This window comes from Castor canadensis, chromosome 8 (assembly GCF_047511655.1).
Source record: "Castor canadensis chromosome 8, mCasCan1.hap1v2, whole genome shotgun sequence".
Taxonomy (NCBI): Eukaryota; Metazoa; Chordata; class Mammalia; order Rodentia; family Castoridae; genus Castor; species Castor canadensis.
This window is the reverse complement of record NC_133393.1, coordinates 34,986,623-35,012,956: the sequence shown is the minus strand read 5'-3', so window position 1 is coordinate 35,012,956 and position 26,334 is coordinate 34,986,623. Positions and strand designations below refer to the sequence as shown.

Below are 26,334 nucleotides of genomic sequence, written 5' to 3'. Positions count from 1 at the left end.
TGTACATGTTCAGTTTTATCAGCAAAAGTGTCTTCTTTTCAAGTCCTTCAGATTTCTTGGAAAAAAAAAGGTTGTTTTTTTTTTTTAAACCAAAGTATAAGAAACAACTACCTATTTCTGTTGCTTTTTTGATCTCACACATTATAGCCCACCTTCACCTCTGTTCATCAGTTTTAGGTACATTTCCTGAACATAGGTTATCCATAAATTAATCCTTGGACCTCAATATTGTACATCTCATTAGCCTTTGTTTCTTTAGCAAGCGTGGTTGGTTTTAGAACACATGAAATCTAAAAAGAGAACTGAGTATTGTTGATTGCCTGGTGTCAACGCCAATATTTAATATATCCCTGAATGTACTCCTGATTTTTGTGGAGAACTGGACAAATTTTCATGTTTTTGTGGGTTTTGATATTTTCAGTTATTAACTGGGGCATTTTAGCAGTTAACCATATAAAGAATATTAGATAATATATCAGCAGTGCTTTGTGAGTACCATATAAGATTTTTATATACTATACAACCATTATTTAGCCCTGTAATAGAATAACATTGATAGAAGAATAAATTAATACATATAAAATGTTTAGAATAGTGTTTGGCACATAGAAGTTGCTCAACAGTTATTAAGCATTATTTTTATGCCAAAATTTCAGGATTTTACCTTAAAATAACACATCAGATCTGAAAAATAAGAGCTTGTTCTCTATTTTCCTGTATAAAGGTATTTTTTGGATCGGGTATTGCGAACTTTTATATATTTTCTCATCAGAAATGTCATGATTGATAAGTCAGGCCAAAGTCTGGAGTCCCTATAGGAAAGGAGAAAAGTAACCCATGAATGGGTCTGTGGGAAATTGGCAGACATTCCAAGAGATAGCCCACAGTACCAGTTACTGTGAGCAGAACTAGTGGTGTGCCAGTGCTCGCTCCGGTCTCTGCTTCAGCTGCTGCCATCTTGCCTGGTATCTTACCATAAAAGTCTTCATTACCATTATTATTTTAATGTGTGTTTATTAGCTTCAGAAAATCTGAGTAGGATTGTCTTTTTTTTTTTAATCGCTGTAACAAGTAAATTTAAAAATAATTTATGAAGAGAAAAGGTTTATTTTGGCTCACAATTTTGGAGGTTCCAAAATCCATGATTTTTGGACATTGTTGCTTTTAGGCCTGTGGTGAGGTAGCACATGATGACGGGAGCATTTGGTAGAACAAAATCACTCACCTTATGACTGGGAAGTCAAAGGAGCGAAAGAGACCAAGATCCCATAGTTTCCATTGAAGGCACATCCCTTATTGACCCCAAAGATCTCCCATTAGGCCCTGCCTGTTGAAGGCTCTACCCTTTCCCAATAGTACCAAGCTAGGCACCAAACCTTTAACTCAGGGGCTTTTGGGAGACATTTTAAGGGCCACACTGTAGCAACAGTATAACAATGAGACCCTGAAGTACTGTGGTTCATAGAAGTTTATTTCTGTCTGATATCACAGCACAGAGGTAGATGTGTCCAAATCTGCTGTGAGGGCTCTTGTACCTTCAGTTTCTGGTCTAGTTCTCAGATGGCTCTTCTTCCTGTGAGCACAATTACATCCAGGGGAGCAAAAGTAAGGGGCAGGAAGATGTGCATTTCTTGATGTGACAGATCTCTTTTGCTCATATCCCTTCACCCAGTTTTGGTCACATAAAAAATTAATATCTAGTTTGGTGGCCACGGGTCTAGTTGAAATTGCTATTTCTGTTATTGAACCACAAATGGAAAAAAGGATGTTACTGAATCTCTGCCTCATCTTCACCTTGGATTAGGAAAATGAAAAAGAACATGTTTCTTTTCTTTCATGATAATGGTTAATTTTTGGAGTGCAAAGATTTTTCTTTATTCTCAGGCTCATGTTAATGATTGAGAAATCAGATTATATTCTACAATTAATTTGTAATATTAATATGGTAATGTTTCTGGTGTTTTGTTTTGTTTTCCCCTTGAAAAGCCATTATGAAGTTGACTATGTGACTTACAAATCAGTTGCATCTTAGAAATAAGGTATTTGATAATGGTGCCAAAACAGACTACTTTTAGTAATACATTAAAATATATATATGTAACATGTTTTTATTGGTCTGAAAATAAGTTCATTTGCTTATAAATGGAGCTAGCCTAGAGAAAAAATATTAAATTAGAGACATATCTTTTTCCTGGGTTCACCTCCATCCAGCCAGTTCACTATGAATTCGATGACTGACCACATAATCTTCATCTTCAGGTGAGATATCCTTTAGTGTGGACAACAAAGCTACAATTACCCAGACTCAGTTCTGATTTCAAATTACTTGGTTTCACCATCTAGACAAAACTTTTCTTGTGCATTCATCTTCGAACAAGCCCATCCCTTTCCATTCAGTAGTTCTTTCTTGAAAGTATCTGTGATATGCTCTGATAAATAATTTCTGTTGTTGATAACTATATGAATACTGCATTAGGTAACTGAGCTCTCATACTATTTGCGTTTATGGTATACTATGTATATAGTGCATATGTTTCATATATATGTTTATTTTTCATCCAAAGTCATCACATAAATATTATGTACTCTATAACATCACGGCAGTTTTTCTGAAAAGTATATGAATGCAAAGTAATTTTATAAGTGACAAATATTATTTATTATCATTTTAGAAATAGTACTTTTGACTTGGTAAAGTATTCTTTCTTAAACTAACCAGCAGCCTCTTTATTACCCAAACCAAAAATACCTATTAAGTGTATTTGATTCACTTTTTGACTTCTCTAAGGGCTGGGATTCTCAATGTTATATATTTCATAGCAATTTGACAGTAGACTCAAAGTCTGTTGTTTACATTAGGGTTTGCTCTTGGTATTAATACAGTTCCTGAGTTTTGACAAATGTATATACCAGTAAGCTGTCATTAGAAACTCTTACCTATTCATCCTTCTCTCTCCCTAATCCTTGACAGCCACTAACCTTTTTAGCATCCCCATGGTTTTTTTTTTTAGAGTGTCACATAGTAGAATCGGACTGGCTTTGTTCACTTAGTAATATCACTTAAAGTTTCTCCATGTCTTTTCATGGCTTTATAATTCATTTGTTTTTAGTGCCGAACAGTATTCCACTTTCTGACTGTGTCATAGCTTATCACTGTAGTAGAATTTTTATTTAAAGATATTATTATGTATTATTAAACTTATTCTGCATTGAGCAAAGTAATTTTTATAATGGATACATAATGCAAAGCAAAACAAACTTTCTGAAATTGAAATCTGCCACTGGAGTTGGAATAAATGAATCCATCTGGTCCATCACTCCTAACAACTGGACTGCAGCTCCTTGACCTTGATCCAGATCCAGAGCTCATGCTCCTCTCACTTTGTTTTTTTTTCTTTTTTCCTTTCTCTTTTTAAAAACTTTTTATTATGGCATAACAAAATACAATGATCTTAAATGCTCAATGACTTTTATTTTTTGGTAATTCTGGAATTTGAACTCAGGGCCTCATGCTTCTAGGCAGGAGCACTACCTCTTGAGCCACTTCATCAGCCCCTCAATGATTCTTTAGAAATGTTCACCTGGTTGTATATGACTTGATCAAGGCATAGAACATTTCCAGAATCATGTGTGATTTTTTTTATGCCTGTTCTTAGTCAGTACTTTCAAAAGGCAACTACTGTTCTGAATGAGAAATTTTCATCACCATTAGTTTTTACTGCTTCTTGAGTTTCGTGTAAATGGAGTCATATTGCATGTACTGTTTTGAGTTTGGCTTCTTTGTCCATGAGGGTCATTCATGTTATTGTTATTGTGTGACATTGTAACTTACTTCTGTTTTATTATAGTGAGGTGTTGTGGTGTGTGAATGTACCACAGTTTGCTTGCCTATCCTCCTATTGAATACTAGGCTTCTTTTCAGATTTCAGATATTAAGAATAAACTCCTATGAGCATTCCATGCATGTCTTGTCACAGACATTTGCCCTTGTTTCTTTAGTGGAATTGCTGGGTCACAGAGTAGACATATGTTTCACTTTAGTAAACATGTCAGCCATTTTATTAAGTATACTTTTTGATAGCAGTTAGTAAATGCCCTTAAAGAAATGACCCAGTATAATTTCCTCAAAAGGGGAAGTGTTTGGGGTTGGTCCTTTTTCTTTTTTCCCAGTGGTTATTGAATATAATGCCTATTTAGGAGAATGAAGTAATTCAGAACATAGAATTTTTATGGTAAATATATGATGGCAGACTGAATAATTGAACCATTTATTAGAATTCAATGGTTAGAATTTAAATTATTAAATTTATGATATAAGTACAAATTGCATTTTAAGAGGGCACTGTTCTGAAAATCTAAAGATACTAGTTCTAATTCCAGCACTCAATAACTATGTGCCTGTAGCCCCTTTAGATCTCTGTTTCTTTGTCTGAAAGTAGGAGTGGTGGGAGGCGAGTCTAATCTGTATTCATCTTTTAGGTTCTTTCCAGTTTTCTTATTTAAAAATATCAAAGTTAGTTGACATGCTTTAGTTCCTTACATATCTAATAAATTTATAATCTAGTTAAATTTTATTGAATCAAGGAAAAGAAAATAAGTAGTGACCGACTCAAAGTCACATAAGTCAATGTAGAATTTTAGACAACTAAGATGATACAGGGTTTATTAAAACAAAATTGTGTTTGAAAATAAAATACTAAAAACTTTACCAGCAGCTTCTTTGGTTTTATAATGTATTACAGATGTGGTTACTCAGCTACTACTTAATCGAAATCCTAAAGAACATTCCACATACAATGTTCTGAAGGTTCCACTGTAGACTAGGTTATGCAAAGTCAGCTTGAAAGAAATCCATCCAGTGTGTGGATCTTCAGATCCTGCACTAATTCAGAGCCTCACATGTGGTGAGTGTTTTTCTTGAAGTTATTAGTAGGTGCTGTGGTGTAGAAAAAAGGGCCAGCAGCTATTTCTGTTACCATTAAGGGTAGACGTTGCCTTTAACAGCCTTGCCATTTTAAAATTTGATTCCTTTATTACATCCAGATGAGACAAATGGGCTCGATATACTTTATCTTACTGAGGAAATATATGGTTCTATCTAGCAATGCTGAATACTTTGTGAATGTATAGACAGGAAACAGATGTTAACCGTACAGACACTACAAAGTTGAGCTATGTTTGGGACTACTAGGTTCTCATACTCTCTTGGGGTTACAAGATAATGGTTTTGTTACTGAGTGATGAAATATAGTACTTTTTTTAATGGGCATGTTGCATATTTTAGTGTTCAGTGAAAATTTAAAGTGAATTTAATGATCACTATAATTGTTTTGGAGATGAGAATAGTAAAGGGGCTAGAGAATGTAGGGTCATTATATTTAAGTAGTGTGAAGCTTTTTTTTGTGTAGAAAATCATCTGTTTGACAAGAAATCTGAGGTAAGTGGAGGCACTGGCACAGTATTTCTGTAGACTCTTTCATTATTCAACTGATTTGCCTTAAGTGATTTCCTTGCCTCTTATTTAGCTGAAAAAGAATTTTATTTTCATCCTCCCTACAATTTAATAATATTCATAACTAGTCAAATGATGTAAATGATGACAAATCTCTTTTGGTTAAATGTTCATTTTCTGTTACATAAAAAGTCATTGTATAATCTTCTTCAATTTGAAATGCAGAAATTTCAAATTGACTTCAACTGTCTGAAGTTGAGGTTTAGCTAGTGGCACATAGCCATTTTTCATTGAAAAAATTGGGATGAAAATTTTATGTTATGTACTAATTATGAAAATGGAAAAATGAGACCCTGTCTTCAAGGATACTCCTTTCCAGGAATAATGAGGGGGGGAAAGGAAATGGATAGAAGGTATGAATTCAACTATGATATATTGTAAGAACTTTGGTAAATGTCACAGTGTTCCCCCAACACAATAATAATTTTAAAAGAAAAAAGAATTGTGTGTTTGAATATTGAATTGTGGCTTCTTTCACTAAACACATTGACTATTGGTAAAGTGCTGCTGTTTTCTCAATTCAATAAAAATGATTATTTTTGCATATGAGGTGGCAGGGGCATTATTGGGGAGGGATTCTAAACAGTTAATAATATAGAGTGCTGTTGCCTGGTAGACATATCAAGTGCTCTAAATTTTAGAGAAGAGGAAACAAACCCTTGGGCAACACAGGAGGAACTGGTCATTGACATGGGATTTTATTGGCAGCTGTAGCTTGGAGGTGGGCAGTTGTGTTCCTGGGTAAGTGTGCCATTTATATAAGGATGAAAAGTCTAGAGCATATTTGGAAAAAAGAATAGGTTGACTTTTGGAGGCACTACCTGAACTGGGAGTTGGTATGCTAAAAGATGGCCAGGCCACAGTAACTGGAAGGCAGCTGTAGGAGGCAAGAGTGGAATGACCTGAGTCTTTACCTGGAGTATGCCAGGCTGTTTTGTGGACTGATGAGTGCTGTGATATTTTCTTTGGTTATTATCCCAAAGCAATTTTTTAAATGTGTTCCCCCATGCATTTTTTTAAATTGACATTGAAGTATTTTCATTGCACATTTATAGAGTTGCAAAAGATGTAATCTGTGGCATATTTTAATTATAGAATTTCAAGATAAACTTATCACATCGCTCTTTTGAATGTATATAGCAAAATGTAAGAAACAGGAAGATGTTTACCATCCTTTCTTTTTTTTCTACTTCAAATTTCCATCTACTTTCTTCATAGAGGTCTATCCAATATAGAATATTTTTAGGCTTAAATGTCTTCTGTAGATCACTTACTATCCTTCTCTGTATCAAAATACAGGTATAACTTAAAACTAAAACATTATTATGACAAGAAGCCTCTAAGTATTAAATGAAAAAAGGAAACATTTTTTCTTTTGGATCGAATTGTCTCTAAATTATTACCAGTATATATTTTATCAAAACAGCATATTTATTAAACATCAATGTATATGTGTCAATTTGATCCTTACCTGCTACTTTGTTTCCCTGCTGGGCTACCATAAGTCTGAGTACCAGACTTACAGTGTGGTTTTGGAAGAAAGAATTATGTGACCTGAAAGAACAGTGCTGTGATGTGCTCAGGAGGCGCGTGTCAGAGCCTCTGACAGTTGGGTGGCATCAGAAACACGCAGTGGCTGGCAGCATGTACCAGATGAGCGTGAGAAATTCCGATATTTTGAGGCTGGATAACTGAGTAAGAGGAGTCATAATGCTTAGGCAAGGAAATAGTTAGTTCATTTTTGAACTTCTTTTTTATTTTGTTTTGTTATTGAGGCTTGTGTTGCACTTCTTACGTGGAATCGGTGGTTGTAAGAAATCATTTAGAAGTTTATCAGACACTTGTTTTTAGTTTCAGTGAGTCATTTTAGAGTGTTCCGTCACTGAACTTCTAAAGGGATGGATTTCTCTTTCTTCATTTCTCTCAGCTGAAGACACTTTCGAGTACTAGTTTTTACTGAAGGCACCCTTTGTATTTGGCATAAATGTCTTCATCTAGAATCTGTTCTTCCACTTCTTGACCCTGTGTCTTCAGGGTCACCCCTTTCTAAATAATTGCCACATTATCCTCTGGTGAGCTGTGCCCATTGGGGAGTTCTGTTCAGAGATGTGTAGAGACCTGTGAGGAAGCAAAGTCATCTAGACATTCAGAAAAGTGTCATGAAAACCCAGTATGGTGTTGCACACCTGTGACCCCAGCACCAGGCCACAGAGGCAGGGCATGACAAGTTTAAGACCAGCCTGGGCTACACAGTGAGTTCCAGGCCCAGCTGGGCATAGCCAGACCCTGTCTCAAAAAGAAAAAAAAACTACAGGTAATTCTCAGCACTCTCCATCCTCGTTCACTTTGGCATAATGTATTGTATGTTCTGTTCTGTTAGACCTATTTTTGGAACTTGTCTTTTTTTTTTATTTAATTCTCTTCTGTATTCTCAGTATCTAGCTAATTTTGAAATATTTAAAGTCAGTAGTTGATTTGGAAATCACTTTTTCTCAACTAATATTGAAGGAAATTGACATAATAAATGCAGTATATTATATCTCCTTATCATTACTGTTCAGACCCATGCTTATCTAGTTCTCTGACTAGATTAGCATAGTGTGTTCACAATACCTGTTTATAGTATATTTGATTATTGAACAGATTTTGTCATTGGAAACTCACTGGAGAGTGCCTTGCCAAGTCTGTGCCACTTTCTTCTTAAGAAAAAATACTTAAGCCTGGTATGTCAGCTCATGCCTATAATCCCAGCTGAAAAGTAAAGCAAAAAGGGCTGGAGTATGGCTGATGTGGTAGAGCACCTACCAATATCAGCAAAACCGTAAGACAAAACAAAACAAAACAAAAAAACCATTAAGTTCTACAAAAAGTAATAAGATTTAATACTCAAGATATGCTCAAATGATTGCTTCTATTACTAGCCAGAACCTTACAAAGAGTGCATCATCAGGCTGGGTGCAGTGATACATGCTCTAATTCCAGCACTTGCAAGGCTGAAGCAATTGGATTGTGAGCTCAAGGCCAGTCTGGGCTACATAATGAGACCCTGTCTAAATAAAAGTAGAAATAAAAAAAAAAGGAAAAGAAAAAGTATGCATCAGACTTTTGTATTTGTAGAGGCCACAGGCTGACAAGAAATAGGGGAATAAAAATCTTTACCCCCTTCTGAAGCAGGCTATTTCAATTGCAGAAAATTTTAATTTCTATTTGGTTAACTAATAACAGAACATCATTTAAAACCCTCAAGTCTTCAAAAGTAAATTTGGCCCATGACCAGGACTTTCCTGATCTTTTCTTACATGATAAGGAGCTATGTGGGCATTGTCTTTGGAGGCCACAGTGTTTAAAAAGCAGCAGATAATGTTCTGACGGTGTTCTTAGATAGGCCACCTACGACAGAGTCACTGGAAATGCTTTCATTTCTGTTCACATGAAAAACTGGCTTGCAAACGCAGTCCTACTGTGGGAAAACTATGTAGAAGCAGGAGAGAACATGGCCTCTGTGCCTTGTAAGCAGTACAAGCCTATTTACTAGTATACTTCAAGCCCATGTTGTTCATTCGCAAAAGACTGTGAAGAGTCCATTGATCTGTAGCCATGTGACTTCAAATAATGTAATCACAGCTATCTAATTTAGTGGAAGCATTCAGGATTTGAATGTGGCCACACATTTCTCATGAAACTGAGTGCTATGGTATGGATATGGTTGAGTGCGTCCCAAAGGGTTCCTGTGTTGATATTTAATCTCCACCATGAGGTAGCAAGAGGGTGGGAATTGATCTGACTCTGTTGTGTAGAGGTGGGGCCTTTGGGAAGTGATTAGATAAGGTCAACAGGGTAGAGCCCCATGATTGAAACCTGGTGTCTTTATAAAAAAGAGGGAGAGGCCAGAACACACATGTATTCCCTGTTTCTTCCTGTGTAATGCCATGCAGTACCTCAGGACTCTATCAGCAGGAAGGCCATCACCAGGTATGGGCTCTTGAATTGTCAGAACTGTGAGCTAGGTAAACCTCTTCTCTTTATAAAGTTAATCAGCCTCAGATATTTTATTACAATAACAGAAAATGGGCTAATACACAAAACAGGAAAAAATTGCAAATTATAAAATTAATTGCTTTTGATGTATATACGTATTAGTATACATTTTATATAAATATATAAAACACATATATGATGAGGCCTACGTATAATGTCCATTACATATGCTATATAACTTTACGTGTATATATAGTCTGATTTTTTTATGATGTTGACTTATGATTCTTTCTTGAACTTTGCAGTAGCACAAAAGCAATATGGATTCAGTAGATACTTTACTCCAGAATTTAAATTTTGATCTTTTCCCGGGCAAGTGAACTCTTGGGATGATGGGCAGAGGCAGCAAGCTCCCAGGCAGTCTCAAAATCATAAGGTAGACAACCAGTTGGCTAGAGTGTGCTGTATTGCTGAGCTGTGGTGTTGGGTAGATGGCTAAATCTACTTCCCATATTTTCAGTCTGCGGTGGGCTTATTGGGATGTAACTGCATCCTAAGTAAAGGAGCATCTGTATTTTATGTGTTGTTTTAGAGAGTCTACCCTCCAGTGTTTCCTTCTTCTCTAACTCCCAGCAATGAGTTATTGTTAGCCCTTCATGTAAATCAGTATGTGTATTCCTCGAGAGGTATTGCAGGTCTGGAAGGACCACAGATAGACCCGTCTACAGCCATCATGCTTTGTGCAGCACCGTTAATAGAACAATGCCAGGGGGCCGTGTTCACACTCCAGCTGCACCATTGTATGGTGGGCATGGTAACTACTTCTCTCTCAAAGAAAACTACTGCCTAGGCTTGTTCAGGGCTTTAAGTGAGATGATGAGTGTGACTCAGACAGTACAGTGTCTAGCACATAAGAAAGTTGTCATGGTTTGTATTTGCCCCGCAAATTAAATATGGTAGAAATTTGATATCCATTGCAGCAGTCGTGGGAGGTGAGATCTTAGGGAAGTGATTGAGTTCCAGGCTTAGTCCATTCACAGATGGATCAATGGGTTATTGTGGGAATGGCATTGTTATAAAAGCCAGTTCTTTGTGGCACACTTGCTGTCTCACTATGTGATGCCCTCTGCCATGCTATGATGTGACAAGAAGGTCCTTCAGCAGATGCCAGAGCTGTGAACCAAATAAACCTTGATTCTTTATTAATCTCCCAGTCTGTGCTATTCAATTATAGCAACAGAAAATAGACCAATACTGTTAACTGCTGTTAGTACTGTTGCTGCCACTATTGTCATCACTGTAGGGAGAAGCAATTTTCCCTCCCTCTTGGAAGGCTTGGGTCTGCTGAAATGAGCTAATCATAGATCAATAGAAGAAAAAGTCACAAGAGCTTTATTACTTTGTACAGGGGACTCACAGGAGAGTGATGACCAGTCATCCAGTAAGGTTCAGAGACCTTCACAGTCCTCTTCCCAGACAAGAGGAAAGTAAGGATGTACGAATTTAAAGGGGTAGTAAATAATTTTTAGGGGAAATGAATGGGTCTAGTAACAGGCAGTAGCCTGCACAGAGCTCCTCTGAGCTGTGGGGGGAGGTGATAACAGGTTAGGGGAAGGTGGGGGCAGAACTGCACTAGGAACAAATGTTGTCTTAGCCCTTCTAAGCTGCCCCCAGAAAAGGTGGAAAGTCTGGGCATGGTGAGGACTCTTTCTCTCCTCTCTGGTGATTAATTTCCCTGGCTAATGAGATTTTAAGGAGGGAGTCTAGGATGATAGCATTTCTTTTGGAAGATTTCCTCCAGTCAGATAAGGGAACTTACCCCACAGGATGGTTGCAGAGTCAGAGTAACAAGAGAAGGTCAGAGACCTTGCTTCTGAGGCAGCCAGAGGCCTTCTGCTTTCTGTTAATGCTCACCATGTCCAAGTATAGTGCTTTGGGGGCATTGTTTTCTGGGCCCCAACATCACTAATTGTATTATCATTTGGACAGAACAGGAGGGTTGTCTTTGTTCTTCTATAATCATTGCAATTAAAAGATTTCTCCTTGTCCCTGTTTTTAAGGCTTCTATTGCATTATAATAAATCTGGGAGGGGAAAGAGAATTGCCTATCCTTCTTCTCCTACTTTCCTTCTCATTTTCTGCTTTTTCCTAACAAAGAAGTTTCTTTCCTTTCATGTATATTTATTTCTGCCATTCTCTCACATAGCTCCAGGGGAAACATTGCTCTAATGGTAATAACTTCTTCTGGAGTGAGTCTAAGATGTTTTGCTCATTCTTATCTCTGATTCTCCTTTGTTTGTTGTTTTCATATTCAGATTTCTGTCTCCTGTTATGCTAATGTGGAGGCATTATGAGTTCCTGGATTATAAGTGCCTGGGTGATTTGGACCCTATTTACAAGCAAGGTTTCTTCCTACAGTTTTGAAGAAATAGAGCTCAGCTCTAATGATGTATTGTCAAGAAATACTGTTAGCTTAATCCTTTGGTCTGTCAAAATCATTTCACTTTTCTCAAGCCCACTAGAGAGTATCAGATGCAATTTTAGAATTTAGTTGTTTCATGATAATAGTAATGAATTTATCCTCTTTTAATAATGATTGTTTGGGGCCAATGATTAGTTTTTCTTACTCTCTTTTTCTCGAGTTTTCAAAAAATTTAAAAGTAAATATTTATTTTATAATAGAGAAAAGTTACTCAGTTTTTAAAAGTACCAGTACTTTTTTTTTCTATTATGTTATATTCACTAATTATCTTATACATCTTCTTTCTAAAGGAATGTAACAAATTTAAATTATTAAGATTTTATAGCCCACCTATCATGTAATTCCCGTTCATGCTACACATCCATCATGGACTATTATACAGGTACAAGTTGTCTCCACTTCAAAAGTTAGACTGTCAGCTCCCTGTATAGCTATCCTTATCTCAACTAGCAAAAACCCTTGGTCCTTCCTATTATTGCTTATACTCTTTATTTAACAAAACTAGAAATAAGGGCAAAATAGTTTCTGCCTGGTAGAGAGGAGTTGGAGGGGAAAGGGGGGGTAAGGGAGAAGGCAGGGGAAAGGGGGGAGAAATGACCCAAACATTGTATGCACATATGAATATAATAAAAAAAGAAACAAAAAAAAATTTAGGCTGTGAAATAATGGGATGGGGAGACGTAAGGAATCATGGGGTTTAAACGTACACATATAGAAGTTAGCCAGGTTCAGAAAGCAAAAGGCCACATGCTTTCACTCATATGTGGAAAATAGGCCCAATACAAATACAAGCAGTATTATGAAAAACAGGTCACACCTTAAGGGAAAGTCAATAATGGGAGAGGGAGGATAAAAGAAGGAAGTTAACAAGGTGAATATTGTTGATGTACTTCCTATACAACAATGAATATAGAATTTTTAAACCTGTTGAAATCACTATAATACAGAGTTTAAGGTAGAAAGGAAAAAAATAGAGAGGGTGCAGCAATTCAGGTTATAATGCATATATGCATGGAAGTATCACAGTGAAACTCCCTATAGAGTTATCTTAAACACACAGAAATTTCTTTTTTTCAAAAATGGAGAACAGGAAGATAACAGGTCCTGTCTGAGGGTTGGCACTAGTGGGAGGGGGGAGGAGGTAGGGATAGGGTGTTGGAGAGTGAGTATGGTGAAAATACTATATAATTATGTATGAAAATGGAAAAATGAGACCTGTTGAAACTATTCCAGGAATGATGGGAGGGGAAATAAAGGAGATTGATGGAGGAGGTGGATTCAACTATGATAACTTTGGTAAGTATCACAGTGTACCCCCCCAGTACAACAATAATTTTAAAAACTGTATATATCATTTTGTCCTTATTTCATTGGCCATAGCAAGTCACATGGCTACTTCTGAGTGTAGATGGGTATTGTACCACTCCCATAGGAGGGAATGTAGATGGGGTTTACACTATTTCCACAGAATATTTGGCAAACAGTGATAAAATCACCACCAAAATAATAAAAATGTCTATTTAGTGCTATTGCTATTCCATAAGGAGTTGAATGAGGCACAAATAAGCTGTTCTGCAGAATGCCTGGCACAGTAGGTACTCCACTGGCAAACAAGGCAATTACATGTTTACACATTTATAAAATGCAGAGAATGTTATTGTCTGCTTTGTAGCCCTAATCCTAGAAAGGTAGTTTGATGTTTAGCTATATAATTTTACATATGAGGTAACTTGTAACTAATGCAGTTAACCTACTAAACTAAAATGTGTGTACTGCCTAAAATTTGAAGCAAATGTTATCTAAGGTAAGCTTCAATTTCAATGATCAGACAATAGATAAATTATGTCAATATTTTAAAATAAATCTTTAACATCTACTTTCATTGGATTCCTTAATTATTTATATCGTGTTTAATAGAAGCCAATGGCACTGTCTCCACCCAATGCTTAATTTCACTGAGCTCCCTTTCCCATTTTGTTGGTCAGGTGTTGACTTGTTCTTTTAGTGTTTAGTAGTCTGTCTTTCTTTTTATAAATGGAAAAAGGGCAATTACAGGTGGATTGTAACTTTTTTTAAAAAGTATATCTATCCATATTATTTATAGTGTTTACATCACAACAGATTTTACTGTTAGCTTTGCTCTTTGTTTTTGTATTGTAAAACTAATACAGTGAAATTTTTTGGTATGTGTTCAGCTCTGTGAGTTCTAACATATGTATAGATTTGAGCAGCCAACACTACAGTCAGGATACAAAATCTCTGTTGATTTCTTGACCTTCACAGAGCAGAAGAATAATTTAAAAATAAGATAAAATGCTGATGCTACCAGTTGAAAGTCAGTGTGTGTATGTGTGTATAATTACAACTTTTAGCATTTTGACATCAATAGCAAGATGTATATTTTTATCTTGTCTTCGTCACATAAAGCCTGATCGTTGGCTCTGATGCTGAGATGAAGTAGTAATGTGCAGGAGTGCTGAAGTCCTTCTGCATTTCTCTGAAAGCTAATTAGAACAGACATTTTTCTCAACCTGTTTCAACACAAATTCTGAAAATGTTAACTCTTTGCAGTTTAAAAGTGAATTTCCTGTTATGATTAAGCTATAGACCAAATGTAAATTAGAATCTGTTCACAAGATCTAATCCTTTCCATTTGACACAAGAATTGGGAGTTTTTCCCTTCTTATGCTTCCTCATTCACTTTCTGGTGCTATTAGTGGTAATTTCTTATTAACTTGCTGAGAGTGACTCTAGATACTGGTAATTCACTTAACACTGTGAAAATGATATTAATCAAGAAATGGATGATATATGTTTCTACACTTATTCTCTCTTGACTTATATGACTTTGCAAATGTTGAAGGTGACTCTGAAATAAAATCTCCTAGAAAAACACAGGCACTGCTGCTCTGGCTGTTCTCTAGAAGTCTATGTAGGACTTACTGAAAATAATCATGTAATCTGTGCCTTTCAATCATTTATACATTCAGTGCTTATTTAAATATTTGAGTGTTGACACCAAGCAAGGGAATAGAGAAGTAAAGATTTAAAACAAACAAACAAAAAAGGAGTCGTACCCTTGAGATATGAAGATGTGTTGGTATAGTTGTAGGATGGGGAAATAGGTGTGAGTAAAAGTCTGTGAAGTGTTCTCTGACATTGATTAACAGAACCAACAACTGCCTAAAAAGAGATATTTAAAACAAACAAACATACAAACAAACATAATATTGGTACAGCAGGGATGAACATTGAAAAAAATGATACTAAGGGAAATAAGCCAGACAGAACAAATACTACCTAGAGTCACAAGTTCATAGTAACAGAAAACAGCATGATAGTTACCAGGAACAGGGGGGAGGAGGAAGTGGAAGTTGATATTTAGTGTGAATAGAGCTTCATTTTGGGAAAATCCAGAAGTTCTGGAGGTGGATAGTGAGTGACGATTGTGCATCTTTGTGAATGCCATTTTCATTTGTAATTTGGTATACTGTAACAGGTCAGAGCTGTATGTAGTGTTGTGCTCTCGTTATGGTCAGTGGCACCCTGAGTGTTTCCAAGAGAAACTGCTCTACCCTTCTGTCCCAGAGTCATGATGAACCTTTTTCAAATTTATGTTCTACAAATTACTACAAGCTATTGCTCCTTCACTTGCTAGTCAGGGAGCTTGCTTATTGGAAAGCTGCTGTATTTATTGATAGGTTCCCATTAATCTGCTTGAGATTGTGTTACCACAAAGCTTAAATTACTTCTAAGGAGGAAGAAGAATATTAGGTCATTTATAATTTATGTATTGGATGCTTACTTTGTGCACACATCCTAGCTTATCTTAGTTTATTTTCAAAGTAGTCTGGTAACTCTATGTAGGTAATATTATCACTGTTCTCATTTTACAGATGAGAAAACCAAGACTGACAGAAATTCTATTACACAAAACATTATGTGTTAAAATACATTTTTCATCATGATAAGTGTAAGGAACTGCCAAAAAAAGACCACACCACATGTAGAAAAGAAAGATTTATTGAAGCACAGACTGCTGGGCTGCCCCTCTCAGGTTCAAAGTGCAGCAGCTCAGCTGGAATGGGTAGTGGGCTTTATAGGAGGGGCCACACCATAAGGGAGGGAGGGTGTTCCTCCCAGAGAATAGCCAGGCTTCTGGTCACCATTTATCTGTGATCACCAGATGGAATGGGTCGACATGCATAGCTAGTTGAGAAACTGGAAGTTCCTGAGATTTTTCAAGCAGGGAAACAGGCAGGGTAGTTTTGCAAGTGGTCATAAATCAGGGCGTCTGATTTTGGTGTTAGCCTCGGGACCCTATGCCCACCCCAAGAATGCCAGGGACCTAACAATAAATATGTGGAAAGCCACTGAAAACTGTGAGTCCTTCCCCTTGAGAAACCAAAGCAATTATTTTTCTTAAAAGTTTTGAAGGATCTTGGTGTTCAGGTGTGAAAAAGCTGAAAGGCAGAGAAAATGGTCATAGAAAGCTAGTATATTTACTGATAAGTGTCCCTCTGCCTTGTACAGCCTTGGCACAGGTGGCCTCGAATAAGGACACAAACAGCCTACTGAGCAGCCAGCCCAGAATTGTAGGGCTCACAAAGGTCATTCGGTTGTTTGTCTTCTACATAAGAAATGCAGCTGCAATTCCAGCTTAGTAGTCTATATGTAACAAGATATATGTATATAATTACATAAATAATTATATATAATATATATTAATTCCTGAAAGAGACCATATAAACAAAGGATTGCTATGACTAATTTTCTATGGTGATCTGAATTTCTTAGTGTGAAGGATTTAAAAAAAAATAACTAAGCTTCTACTGAGGTGACTTGAGTTAACCCTTCTGCTTCCACTTTGGTAAAAATGCTAATGCTCACAGTGGGTTGAATAGCAATGGAGAAGCCAAGGGCTAGGTAGATCCATATGCATGAGTGACTCTTGAATAACTAAGAGGTAACTATGTGGAATTAGCTGACTGTTTGACTCCATCAGATGGAAGGAGTTAACATATAAAAAGTGCTAAAAGTCACTGGACACATGCAAATTACTAAGAACCATTGTTATATTTGACATTTTTGTCACTACTGGACTCTGCATGAATGCTTATGTTACCCCTCCTTCCATTTCCATCTCTGTCCATCTTTCATTCTCTCTTCTCTCTTTCACTGGTGACCTGATAGCAAGCAAATGGGAAGAGTTAAATTACTTTTGTTTGCACAAATGGTTAAGTTATCACAGCTTTTCTTCTGTCACTCTTTTTGGTACCCTCTTTCTATCCTCAGGAGAAATTCTTTGAACACTAAGTGTCCTAATTTTTTCACTCAGATTTGTTCTTCTTAACTTTACAACATAGATTGTTTTGCTTCTTCCCTTCTTTCTTGTCTTTTGAACTCTGCATCTTAAATGCAATAACCCAGTGGTGAGCTGGCTAGCTTCATCGTCTGATAATATGCCTTTTACACAGTAAGTACTCAAAAAATAAGAAAAAAGAGTCAAGCACAGTGACTCATATATGTCTGTAATCCCAGTTACCTAGGAGGAGTAGGTAGAAGGATCACAGTCTGAGGCCAGCACATGCACAATCAAGACCGACCCTATCTGAAAAAATAAGTAAAAAAAAAAAAGGGGGCAGGAGGCTGGAGTCTTAAGCAGTAAGTGCTCTCCTAGCAAGCATGAGGCTCTAAGTTCAAATCCCAGCACAACCAAAAAAAGAAAGAAAAAAGAAGCAGATGAGCTGTGAATTCCTTTTTCTCCTTCAGTATTTAAAAAATGTGTTCAGTTAATCTAGATTTGCAACTTTCTCTATTCAGGATTATGAGGTCTCAGCTGTTTGCTTAAATGTTACTGTTTCTCCCGCAATGCAATAAAACAGAATAGAAAACTTCTTTGAGAAGAAGTCAAAGTATGTTTATTTCAATTCTTCATAAAACTTTTTTGCTCTCTGGGCATTACTTGATATTTATTTATTTATTTATTTATTTATTTATTTATTTTTGTCATTTAAGAGACACAACAAGATGAGAAAATAATTCTTCTGTGGGATGCTGGGAAAGTTGCTACGTTCCCAGATATCATCATGGAATACAGCAATCACTGCTCTCTTTAAGAGCCTCGGTGATTGGTCTATTTTCAGCAAGGTTTATTTGCTTGCACTTACACATTTGATCTGAGAGAAACCATCCCCCAGTCTGCAAAAATGATTAATGTTTTCCCCTTCTATTCTTTAAGGAAATGGCGAAAATCCTTAATCACCCCAGAGTTTACGCTTTTCTGCACATCCCAGTGCAGTCTGCTTCTGACAGTGTGCTCATGGACATGAAAAGAGAATACTGCATGGCTGACTTCAAAAGAGTGGTGGATTTTCTAAAAGAAAAGTAAGTCTGTTAGTACTTAAGAAAATAGCCTTTGTTTTTTCTTTCCGAAGTGTGTGGCAAAAACACGTCCAGTGTAGCCTCACAATTAAAGGTATAGGGAGCAGGCAAGGCCTGAGAAACTTTCAAACCTTTCAGTTTCCTTCGGCAGCCTTGATGTGGTTTCTTCTTTTGCCTTGGTTTCTATCCCCCTTCCATCTGTGCATGACACACCATTCATTTATGTAAGCTTGCCAGTCTTTCGAAGGTAATGTGAATTGTGACTATTTTTATACCTGACCTGGTAGATGAGAACTGCTTTAGTTTTGCTCTGCTTTAAATCTCCTTTTATGTGGCTTTTTGAAGTCATGGGCTGGTTTTGACATGGAGGTAGGGGCCAAATCATGTCACTACAAAGTAGATAATTTTCTACCAACAAGCATTTTTTGCAGAGTATCTGGAATGCCTTTGCTTTTACACACTAATCCCTGTAGTTTACTTGAACTCTTTGTGATTTACAAGGAGGTTTGAGGATTCTATTTTTTTAAAGTTCAAATCACTGTTGACCAAAATTAAGGCATATTTACACAATCTCAGACATGAATGATAATTTTGTTTCCACAGAAAACACTTGCAGCCCATAATTATGTTCTTCAGAATCCTACTTCTCATCATCCCCAAACATGGCATGCCTTCTGTGATTAGCCAGGGGCAGGAAATAGAGGTGCCAGGCAGGGTCACACAGACCCTTCTCAAGTCTATGGCACTGCTCTCCCCACTGGGAATATGTTATTTATCTTGCATATTTGTGGCTTGGTCCTTCCAACTTTCTATAATTTTTGTTCCTCTGTTGTTTTTCTTCATTAAAATACAACTTTTATTTTCATCTTCTTGTTTATAATTATGCACTTTTGTACCGTGTCAAAGTACTACATGGATATGCTTGCTTTATATAAATTCTAAGCAATTATTTTTTCCACCTTTAATTAGTCACTTATCCTGACTACATACAATTGTCTTAAAATACTCTGTTTACTTTTTTCTTCTCATCTTTCGTTAACATGTCTTTTAATTTTTTTTTCACCTCTGTGCATTTCTCGATTATTGTAACCACCAAGAATAAAGATATTTAGGGTGCTTTCAAACAAATGTGGCTAATTGTTCAAATATTCAAATCAGTGAATAGAAAGTACATTTATTCTAAGTTTTCATTAGTTATAATCATTAAGTATGTACACCTTTCAAAGTAGGAAACAGAACAAGTAGAGAGCTATAACAGATCTCTACCATTTCTGATACTCTTAGGTTTTGAATAGAACTGGTCAAGGCCAAAGAATGTACATTTTCATGCAAAATGTCTTCTGTTGGCCTGTATCCCTTCCTTGCATTTATTCTGGCTTTTGTAGGTAAACCTGTCTCATGTAAGAGTCCTTTCAGGCACTCTGGCACTGGTGAATGGAATGTTTTCAAAATTGCAAATAAATTGTTACACCTATAAAATTTCTTGTCTCTTGCCTATTAAAGCAGTAGCAAATAATGCGCACAGTTCCTGAATGTTACACAATATTTTGCCAAGTGTAGGCATGCATCCCATTGTGCAGAATAGACCAGACATTTCCCAAATAGTTTGTTGCATTCATGTGGTTAAATAAGGTTAAGGAATCAACACCTCTTTTTTGCCTGCACATGGGTGAATGCTGACTCAGTTGTTTGTAGAATTACTGTAGCTACTAAATTGGGCAACAGTTTCACAACAAGTTTAAGCTTTTTATGTTGCTCTGAGATGGACTTGTGAAATCTTTTGCATCTTCAACAGGTTCAACAGCCTCCATGGGCTATGTAGATGTCAAACAATGATTGCATTGAGGTATTAGAAAAGTCTCTTGCCATTTTCATGGACTCAACTTAGAATCTTTTTATTGGATTCTGAGTTATCTGAGGCATCTGTGTAGCTTTTCTAGAAGTATTTGACTAGCTGGAGATTGAAGAGCCAAGTGTTCTACCAGTATTTCCAGCACCAGGAATACCAGAGATCCTTGGAGAAGACACTCTACCCCACATCTATTCATCCATAACTTCAGTTTCAAATGCTATTTATCCCTGGAATATAGAATATGGCTCTGGTCAGTTAGCATTTCCAGGAGCTTTTACAATTAACTCTATATTGTATACATGCAGCAAGGATAGAGCTACCCTGGTATATAAGCTCACATTTAGGTAATAACTAAGATGTATTGGAAAACTGTAGCAGACAGCCAATATGCTATTCCTCTATGAATAATAAAGCAATACTTGCATAGTTGTAGTTAGTTCCTTAGAACCACAGGTTGTATATTTCATCCAGTCCATCCCATTGCAGAACTAGAACAGCTCTGCTCCCATAAGGGCAATACAAACCAGCTTTGGTGTTTATTGAAAGGTGGTCCTCTCCTCGTGAGGAAGACCATCCATCCAGTGAAAAATTTCCAGTTTAGTGTGGACATTTAGAAAAAAAAAAAAACTTTTTTTTTTTTTGGCAGCTCTGGGGTTTGAATTCAGAGCCTTGCACTTGGTAAGCAGACACTCTACCACTTGAGCCATGCCCCTAGCCCTTGAAATATTTTAAGCAGATTTCTGGTTTTTATTTTACATATTTGACCCTATTAAAGACTAGCATAGATTTATGCTACATAGATAAGTGCTTATTTAGGAAATACCAAAGTTTCATAGAATTGCTAGTTTGGGTAACCAGTCCAGCATAAAATTGTTTCTCTCAGGATTTATTAATATTCAATACATTATTTTCATCCTTAGAGGGCCTAACACTGTCATGTTGCCCTAACTTGTGTCCAGCACTTGTTTCTAAAGTGATCCTGATGTAAAGTGGTATATTTGGTGCTTTCTTTGCTTTTTAAATCTCATGTAACTGTGTCCCTTTTCATTTACATCTTGTTTCCTTAAAGACTTTGAAGCCTTTTTGTAATGAAATTTTAACAAATAAGAGTCCCTCTTTCTCTTGTTCTTTTTTTTTTCTGCAGCTGTGTGAGGCTGCTCAAATCTAAATGTTGTGAATGAGTGAGGAGGCATTTCCTAACCTGCTTCCTCAAAACGCCAATCTTTAAAAGAACCTATCACATTTCAAGTTGTAGTCTAAGCTAGGAGTTTACCTGAAGCTGCGGGCTTTAAGCTACAAATTCAGGGGCATGGGTGGAGGAGCCCTGTTTCTCAAACAGTGGAGGTGAAAGCTTTTTAATTAATTATCTTTACAGTTGAAAATGGCCCATGTTTTAGCTGGGAGCAGTGTAAGTTTACATATGAGCCAACGTGAAGCTGTTTCATTATTCTCTTTGGTTGTTTGAAAGTTGGCAGCTATTATAACAGCAGCTGGATTGAAGATAACCTAGTAGTGCTGGCACATGTTGAGGCGTATGGCAATTTATTAAATCATGCAACCTTTGCAAAAAAGAGTGTCTAAATTACTTAATATACTAATTTAAAACAGCTGGTCATGAGCAGACAATCATACGACTTAAATTATTCAGATTTATTAATCTAGTTGAACATTAACTGAGTAATTTGATGTTTTTATTTAAATGAAAAAGATGATTTCTTGACGTACATAATGGGATTTGCAAAGACCTGGAAGAAAACTACATAGAACAAAGCAAGAAGTAGAGGTCTGGGTTTAGAAAAAATTTTTATATTTTTCCATAGGTGCTTCATAAATTTTACTACTTTCACAATTGTCATGTAACTGGTTTCACTGGTATCCTTTTACTATATTACTGGAATTTTTTAAAGTATAAAATTTGAATGACTCCTGGTTTCCATTTATTTTGTTTTTTATTTTTTTGGTGGCTCTGAAGCTTGAACTCAAGGAACACTTGTTAGGCAGGCACTCCACCACTTGAGTCACTCTGCCAGCCCTCCCTGTAATTTCAAGAGAGTTATTTCCCAGTTTGAGGAATTTTTTGCTTTGTTATATTGGGCATGATTATTGAGATAATTAGGGTTCTCAGACTTAGGGCCTCCTACAAGTACTATAATCCCTTCCATTTGAGCAACATTGAATTTATGCAGTCATTCCCAATGTAAGTCATATATTAGCATATATTAAAAAAATGACAACATTCAGAGTTCTTCTCTTAAGCATATGCTCTAAGTAAGTGAATCTGAGTCCTCAATTTCACACATTAAGATGTGCCCTATTGATAGATACATTTTAAGAAATGAAACATATCGAAAAACTACCTGTTTGACAAGTTATTTTGTTGTAAATCCAGCAGCTTTTTGGCTTATGTTCATTAGACCCTAGCTAGTTGACATCCCCCTCCTCCTCACATAGTAAATACATTTTTTTGTTGCTGTTTGTTTGGTGGCACCGGGATTTGAACTCAGGGCCTCATGCTAGCTAGGCAGGTGCTCTTACTGCTTGAGCCACTCCTCCAGCCCAACATTTTGAATGAGTTAATGAACAGTTGTGTTTGTACCTTCAAGTTGCATCTTTATGCAGCATCTTTGTGGTGATTTTTAATCCTGTGATATTATTTATCTCAAAATTTGCCATTATTGAGTCAGAGGTGTTTGAGAGGCTGAGGCAGAAAGACCTCTTGGGCCCATGAGTTCAGGACCACTCTGGAGAGCATAGAAGACTCTGTCTAAACAAAGCAAAACAACAGTAGCAAGAGAAAGAATCTACCATTATCACTTTCAACATACTGTGCTCTTCTGAGCTAATCTTATTATTTGCTGAATATTAACCCTTTCAACACTGATAGCCGTTCCTATCCCTCTTAACTTTACTTAGAAATTGTCCAGTGAAATGCCACAACTAATAATTAATGAGGACACAGGGAAAAAGGAGAAATCTTTGGTAAGGGGTTAGAGGGTGGAGGACAAACTGGAGGAAAAGTGGTAGCCTTGCAGAGAGAGTTCCATCCTCTCATCTCTCCACAGTGTGCTTGTTCAGCGAAGGGGCAAGAGGGCATGACGCTGGGTTCCCTTTGGCAAGATGATTTCTGTGAGTCATGGAACTAATTCATTGTCCAGCCTGTCCTGTGACCTACTTTTCCAGTCTATGTGCAAAGCACAATGCTAATTCATTACCACCCTGAGTTATGTTTCTTCCTATCATTAGTCTGGGTTGCCCATGTGCCTTTACTGGAACACAGTCTGATAAAAGACAAGTTATGCTTAAATTTGTGATTTATTCTGCTTTATCCAACTAGTATTACTCCTAGTGGTTTAGAAGCACAAGCAGCCATATGTGTCATAATGAAAGAAAAGAACTTGCAAAAAAAAAGAATGATTCAACAAGGATTAAATAATTAAGTTTTCTTCCAGATGCATTCCCAGATGTGTTGATATTCACTGTATAAGCACCTCCGAAATAGTTTAGGCAAATTTTTTAAAAAATGTTTTCTGGCTTTCTCTTGTGATTTCTAATGTCTTTAACTAAGTTATTATTTTGGGTCTCCCTAAGGTCTATTTCACTATTTCATCTTTTGTCAAATTTCTATCTGAAATAGTTAAGTTCTTTTCCTTCTCTCTATTACTACTTTCAGAATGTCTCAAGGGAATAAATATATTCATCAGAACATGTATCTAGAAGAAAAAAACACTTTTTTTCAACATGTGTTATATTTATATTTAGACACATGTCAGATATAAGAGTTTTGATATTATGTGCTTACTATCATATGATGTTGGGACCACCCCAAATTTGAGTCAGCAGTTTGAAGACAAGTGTATTTTCAACTGTTTTGGCTTTCCATTTTCTTTCTAGCCTAGTGAAGAGAAATAATCTCATCATTCTTTCCACTTTATATCCTTCTATGTTTGTTATTCCATTCAGAAATCAAAAAGCTATCATCCTTTGAACCTTCGTATGTTTTTCCTGCCTCAGTGTTGTGTCATAAGCATAAAGGTCCAACACATACCTATCAAGTAGATAATAATAATAAGTATCTTAATAAAGAGCATTTTAATTTCATTCTGAGTGCTCTTCATATTCCAGCTTGTATTTAATTTAATTTAGCTAAGTAGGAAGTATAAGTGTTTTTTATCTGCATTTGTAAAGTGGAAATCAGGGGGTCAGAATGATTAAAAAGATTCACAAATGCCTGCAATGAATTAATGCATGATAGGACTAGATGCTTGTTTTTTGCTATGATTCTTCTTACTGGTTCTAATAACACACATTAACTAAATGAAATAAATGCCTCAGCAATACTACGCTATACTGAATTTGATAATAGTAATAAAACCAATGTCCAATAATTTTTTATCATTTACTTTTGTGCCATGTAACAGTTTATTTAATCCTAAAGACCCAAAGGTGTTGAGCAATTTGCCCAAGGTTGTACAGTTAGTGATAGTCTGTGGGTGAAAACTCAGGCCATGTGATTAACCAGTCATTACTCTGAACCATTATGTTGAACTGTTCCTCTAATCTAAGACATGTTACTCTAGCAATGGAGACAATAAAGTAGATTCAATAAATATTGGGTAGATAATATTTATAGTGTTTGCTTAGAAGTGAGAATGAGGAAGACATGGTAGAAGGTGATACAGTTCACCAAGATAGTGGAATGAGAAACGAATGGATTCGGGTAGGAAAAATGAGTTTAATTTTAGACTCATTGAAGTGCCTGTGTAGAAAATCCAGAGGAGAGCCCCTGTAGGCTGTACAGAATATGGGTCAGGATCCCAGAAGAGAAATGAAGGTCTAGTGATAAATGCACATCACTAATTGAGTCATAGGTAAAGCTGTGAAGAAAGAAAATGGGAGACCAAGAACAAACAGAAGGGTAGGAAATGCCAGTGTTTAAGTCCTGGAGTAGGGAAAAGGGTCCTGTGACAGGTTGGAAAGGCAGTCAGGCCAGTGGAGGGAGAGACCCAAGAAGTAACCTCACAGAAGCCAAGGGACAAACAAAAGTGGTAAGAGTCAAATGTCAGCCAGAGTGGACACTTGTAAACAGTCTAGGTGCTGTTAGGAATATGACAAAAGGAAAATGTATTATTGTTTTACTTTCTTTTCCAAATACTGCCAGTGTTCGAAAGCTACTGGCATGTCCAGTCAGTATCTAAAGTCAGAAATTTTCATGGTCCTTTGCTGACACCTGTGTCCCCAGTTCCTAACATAGTACTCAGTATGCGCCCTTACTAATTAGCCCCCACACACATATACACACCCCTTCACCATCTTCACATCAAGAAACTGGAGTAACATGTATTTGTTGAGCAAATGTCACTTAACTCTGGAACCTGTAAGAGTAAGGCTTAGAGTAGTATTTCTCAATCTGCTTTAATTAACGCTCTCTTTTCATAAACAACAGCAATAACAAAAATCCCTGCTCCTGCAGAGAAACAGATATATTCCCTTCCATAGAGCATAATACTTTGCCTTCTTCTAGATTCTGTATTCTGTGAACCCCTGCTGGCTAATAGCTAATGATAATTATTAAGGAACATTTATTGAGCCTGTAACATATTAAAAGTGATGTGCTAAGTGCTTTACATGGATTAACTCATTCAATCCCCACAGCAGCACCTAATAGATGGAAAATATCACCCCCATTTTACAGGTGAGGAAATTGAGGCACAGAGAAATTAAAGTGACTCGCTCAAAGTCACAGAGCTAACAACAACAGAATTTGGGTTCAAGTTGTGACCCATAACTCTCTAAACTTTATTCATTGTTATTATGATTATTTCCAAATAGGATATTTTTTAGAAACAATAGAATGTTTTAATTAAAAATTATACTATTCAATTAAGTAAACATTGAAAAATTATACATGCCTTATCCTAAGGATTGATAGATGATCCTGTAGTCAACATGCCCTCTTCGGTGTGTTCATGTACCATCTATACCAAGAGTCATGGAGTCAGAGGATGATAGTGAAACTGCTAAACTATGTGTGAACTTGACTATGAAGAGAAAGACTGCAAATAGAAGGGATAAAGGTTTTTATCTGCAACTGTGTTTTTAATTACAGAACTGCAAAGTTACTTTTTG

The 26,334-nt window shown here is 36.5% G+C and overlaps 1 protein-coding gene across 6 annotated transcripts in view; it reads left to right on the top strand.

Moving 5' to 3' along the window:
* Positions 1 to 26,334, top strand: part of Cdkal1 (CDKAL1 threonylcarbamoyladenosine tRNA methylthiotransferase) — a 615,415-nt gene that overhangs the window by 361,677 nt on the left and 227,404 nt on the right. For all 6 annotated transcript variants that reach the window (XR_012450736.1, XM_074082797.1, XM_074082798.1 and 3 more), the window contains exon 11: positions 18,214 to 18,359. Coding sequence is in view for 5 of the 6 variants with exons in the window: in XM_074082797.1 (XP_073938898.1) it covers positions 18,214 to 18,359 (146 nt within the window). In the remaining variant the exon portion in view is untranslated. The remainder of the gene's footprint in view (positions 1 to 18,213; positions 18,360 to 26,334) is intronic.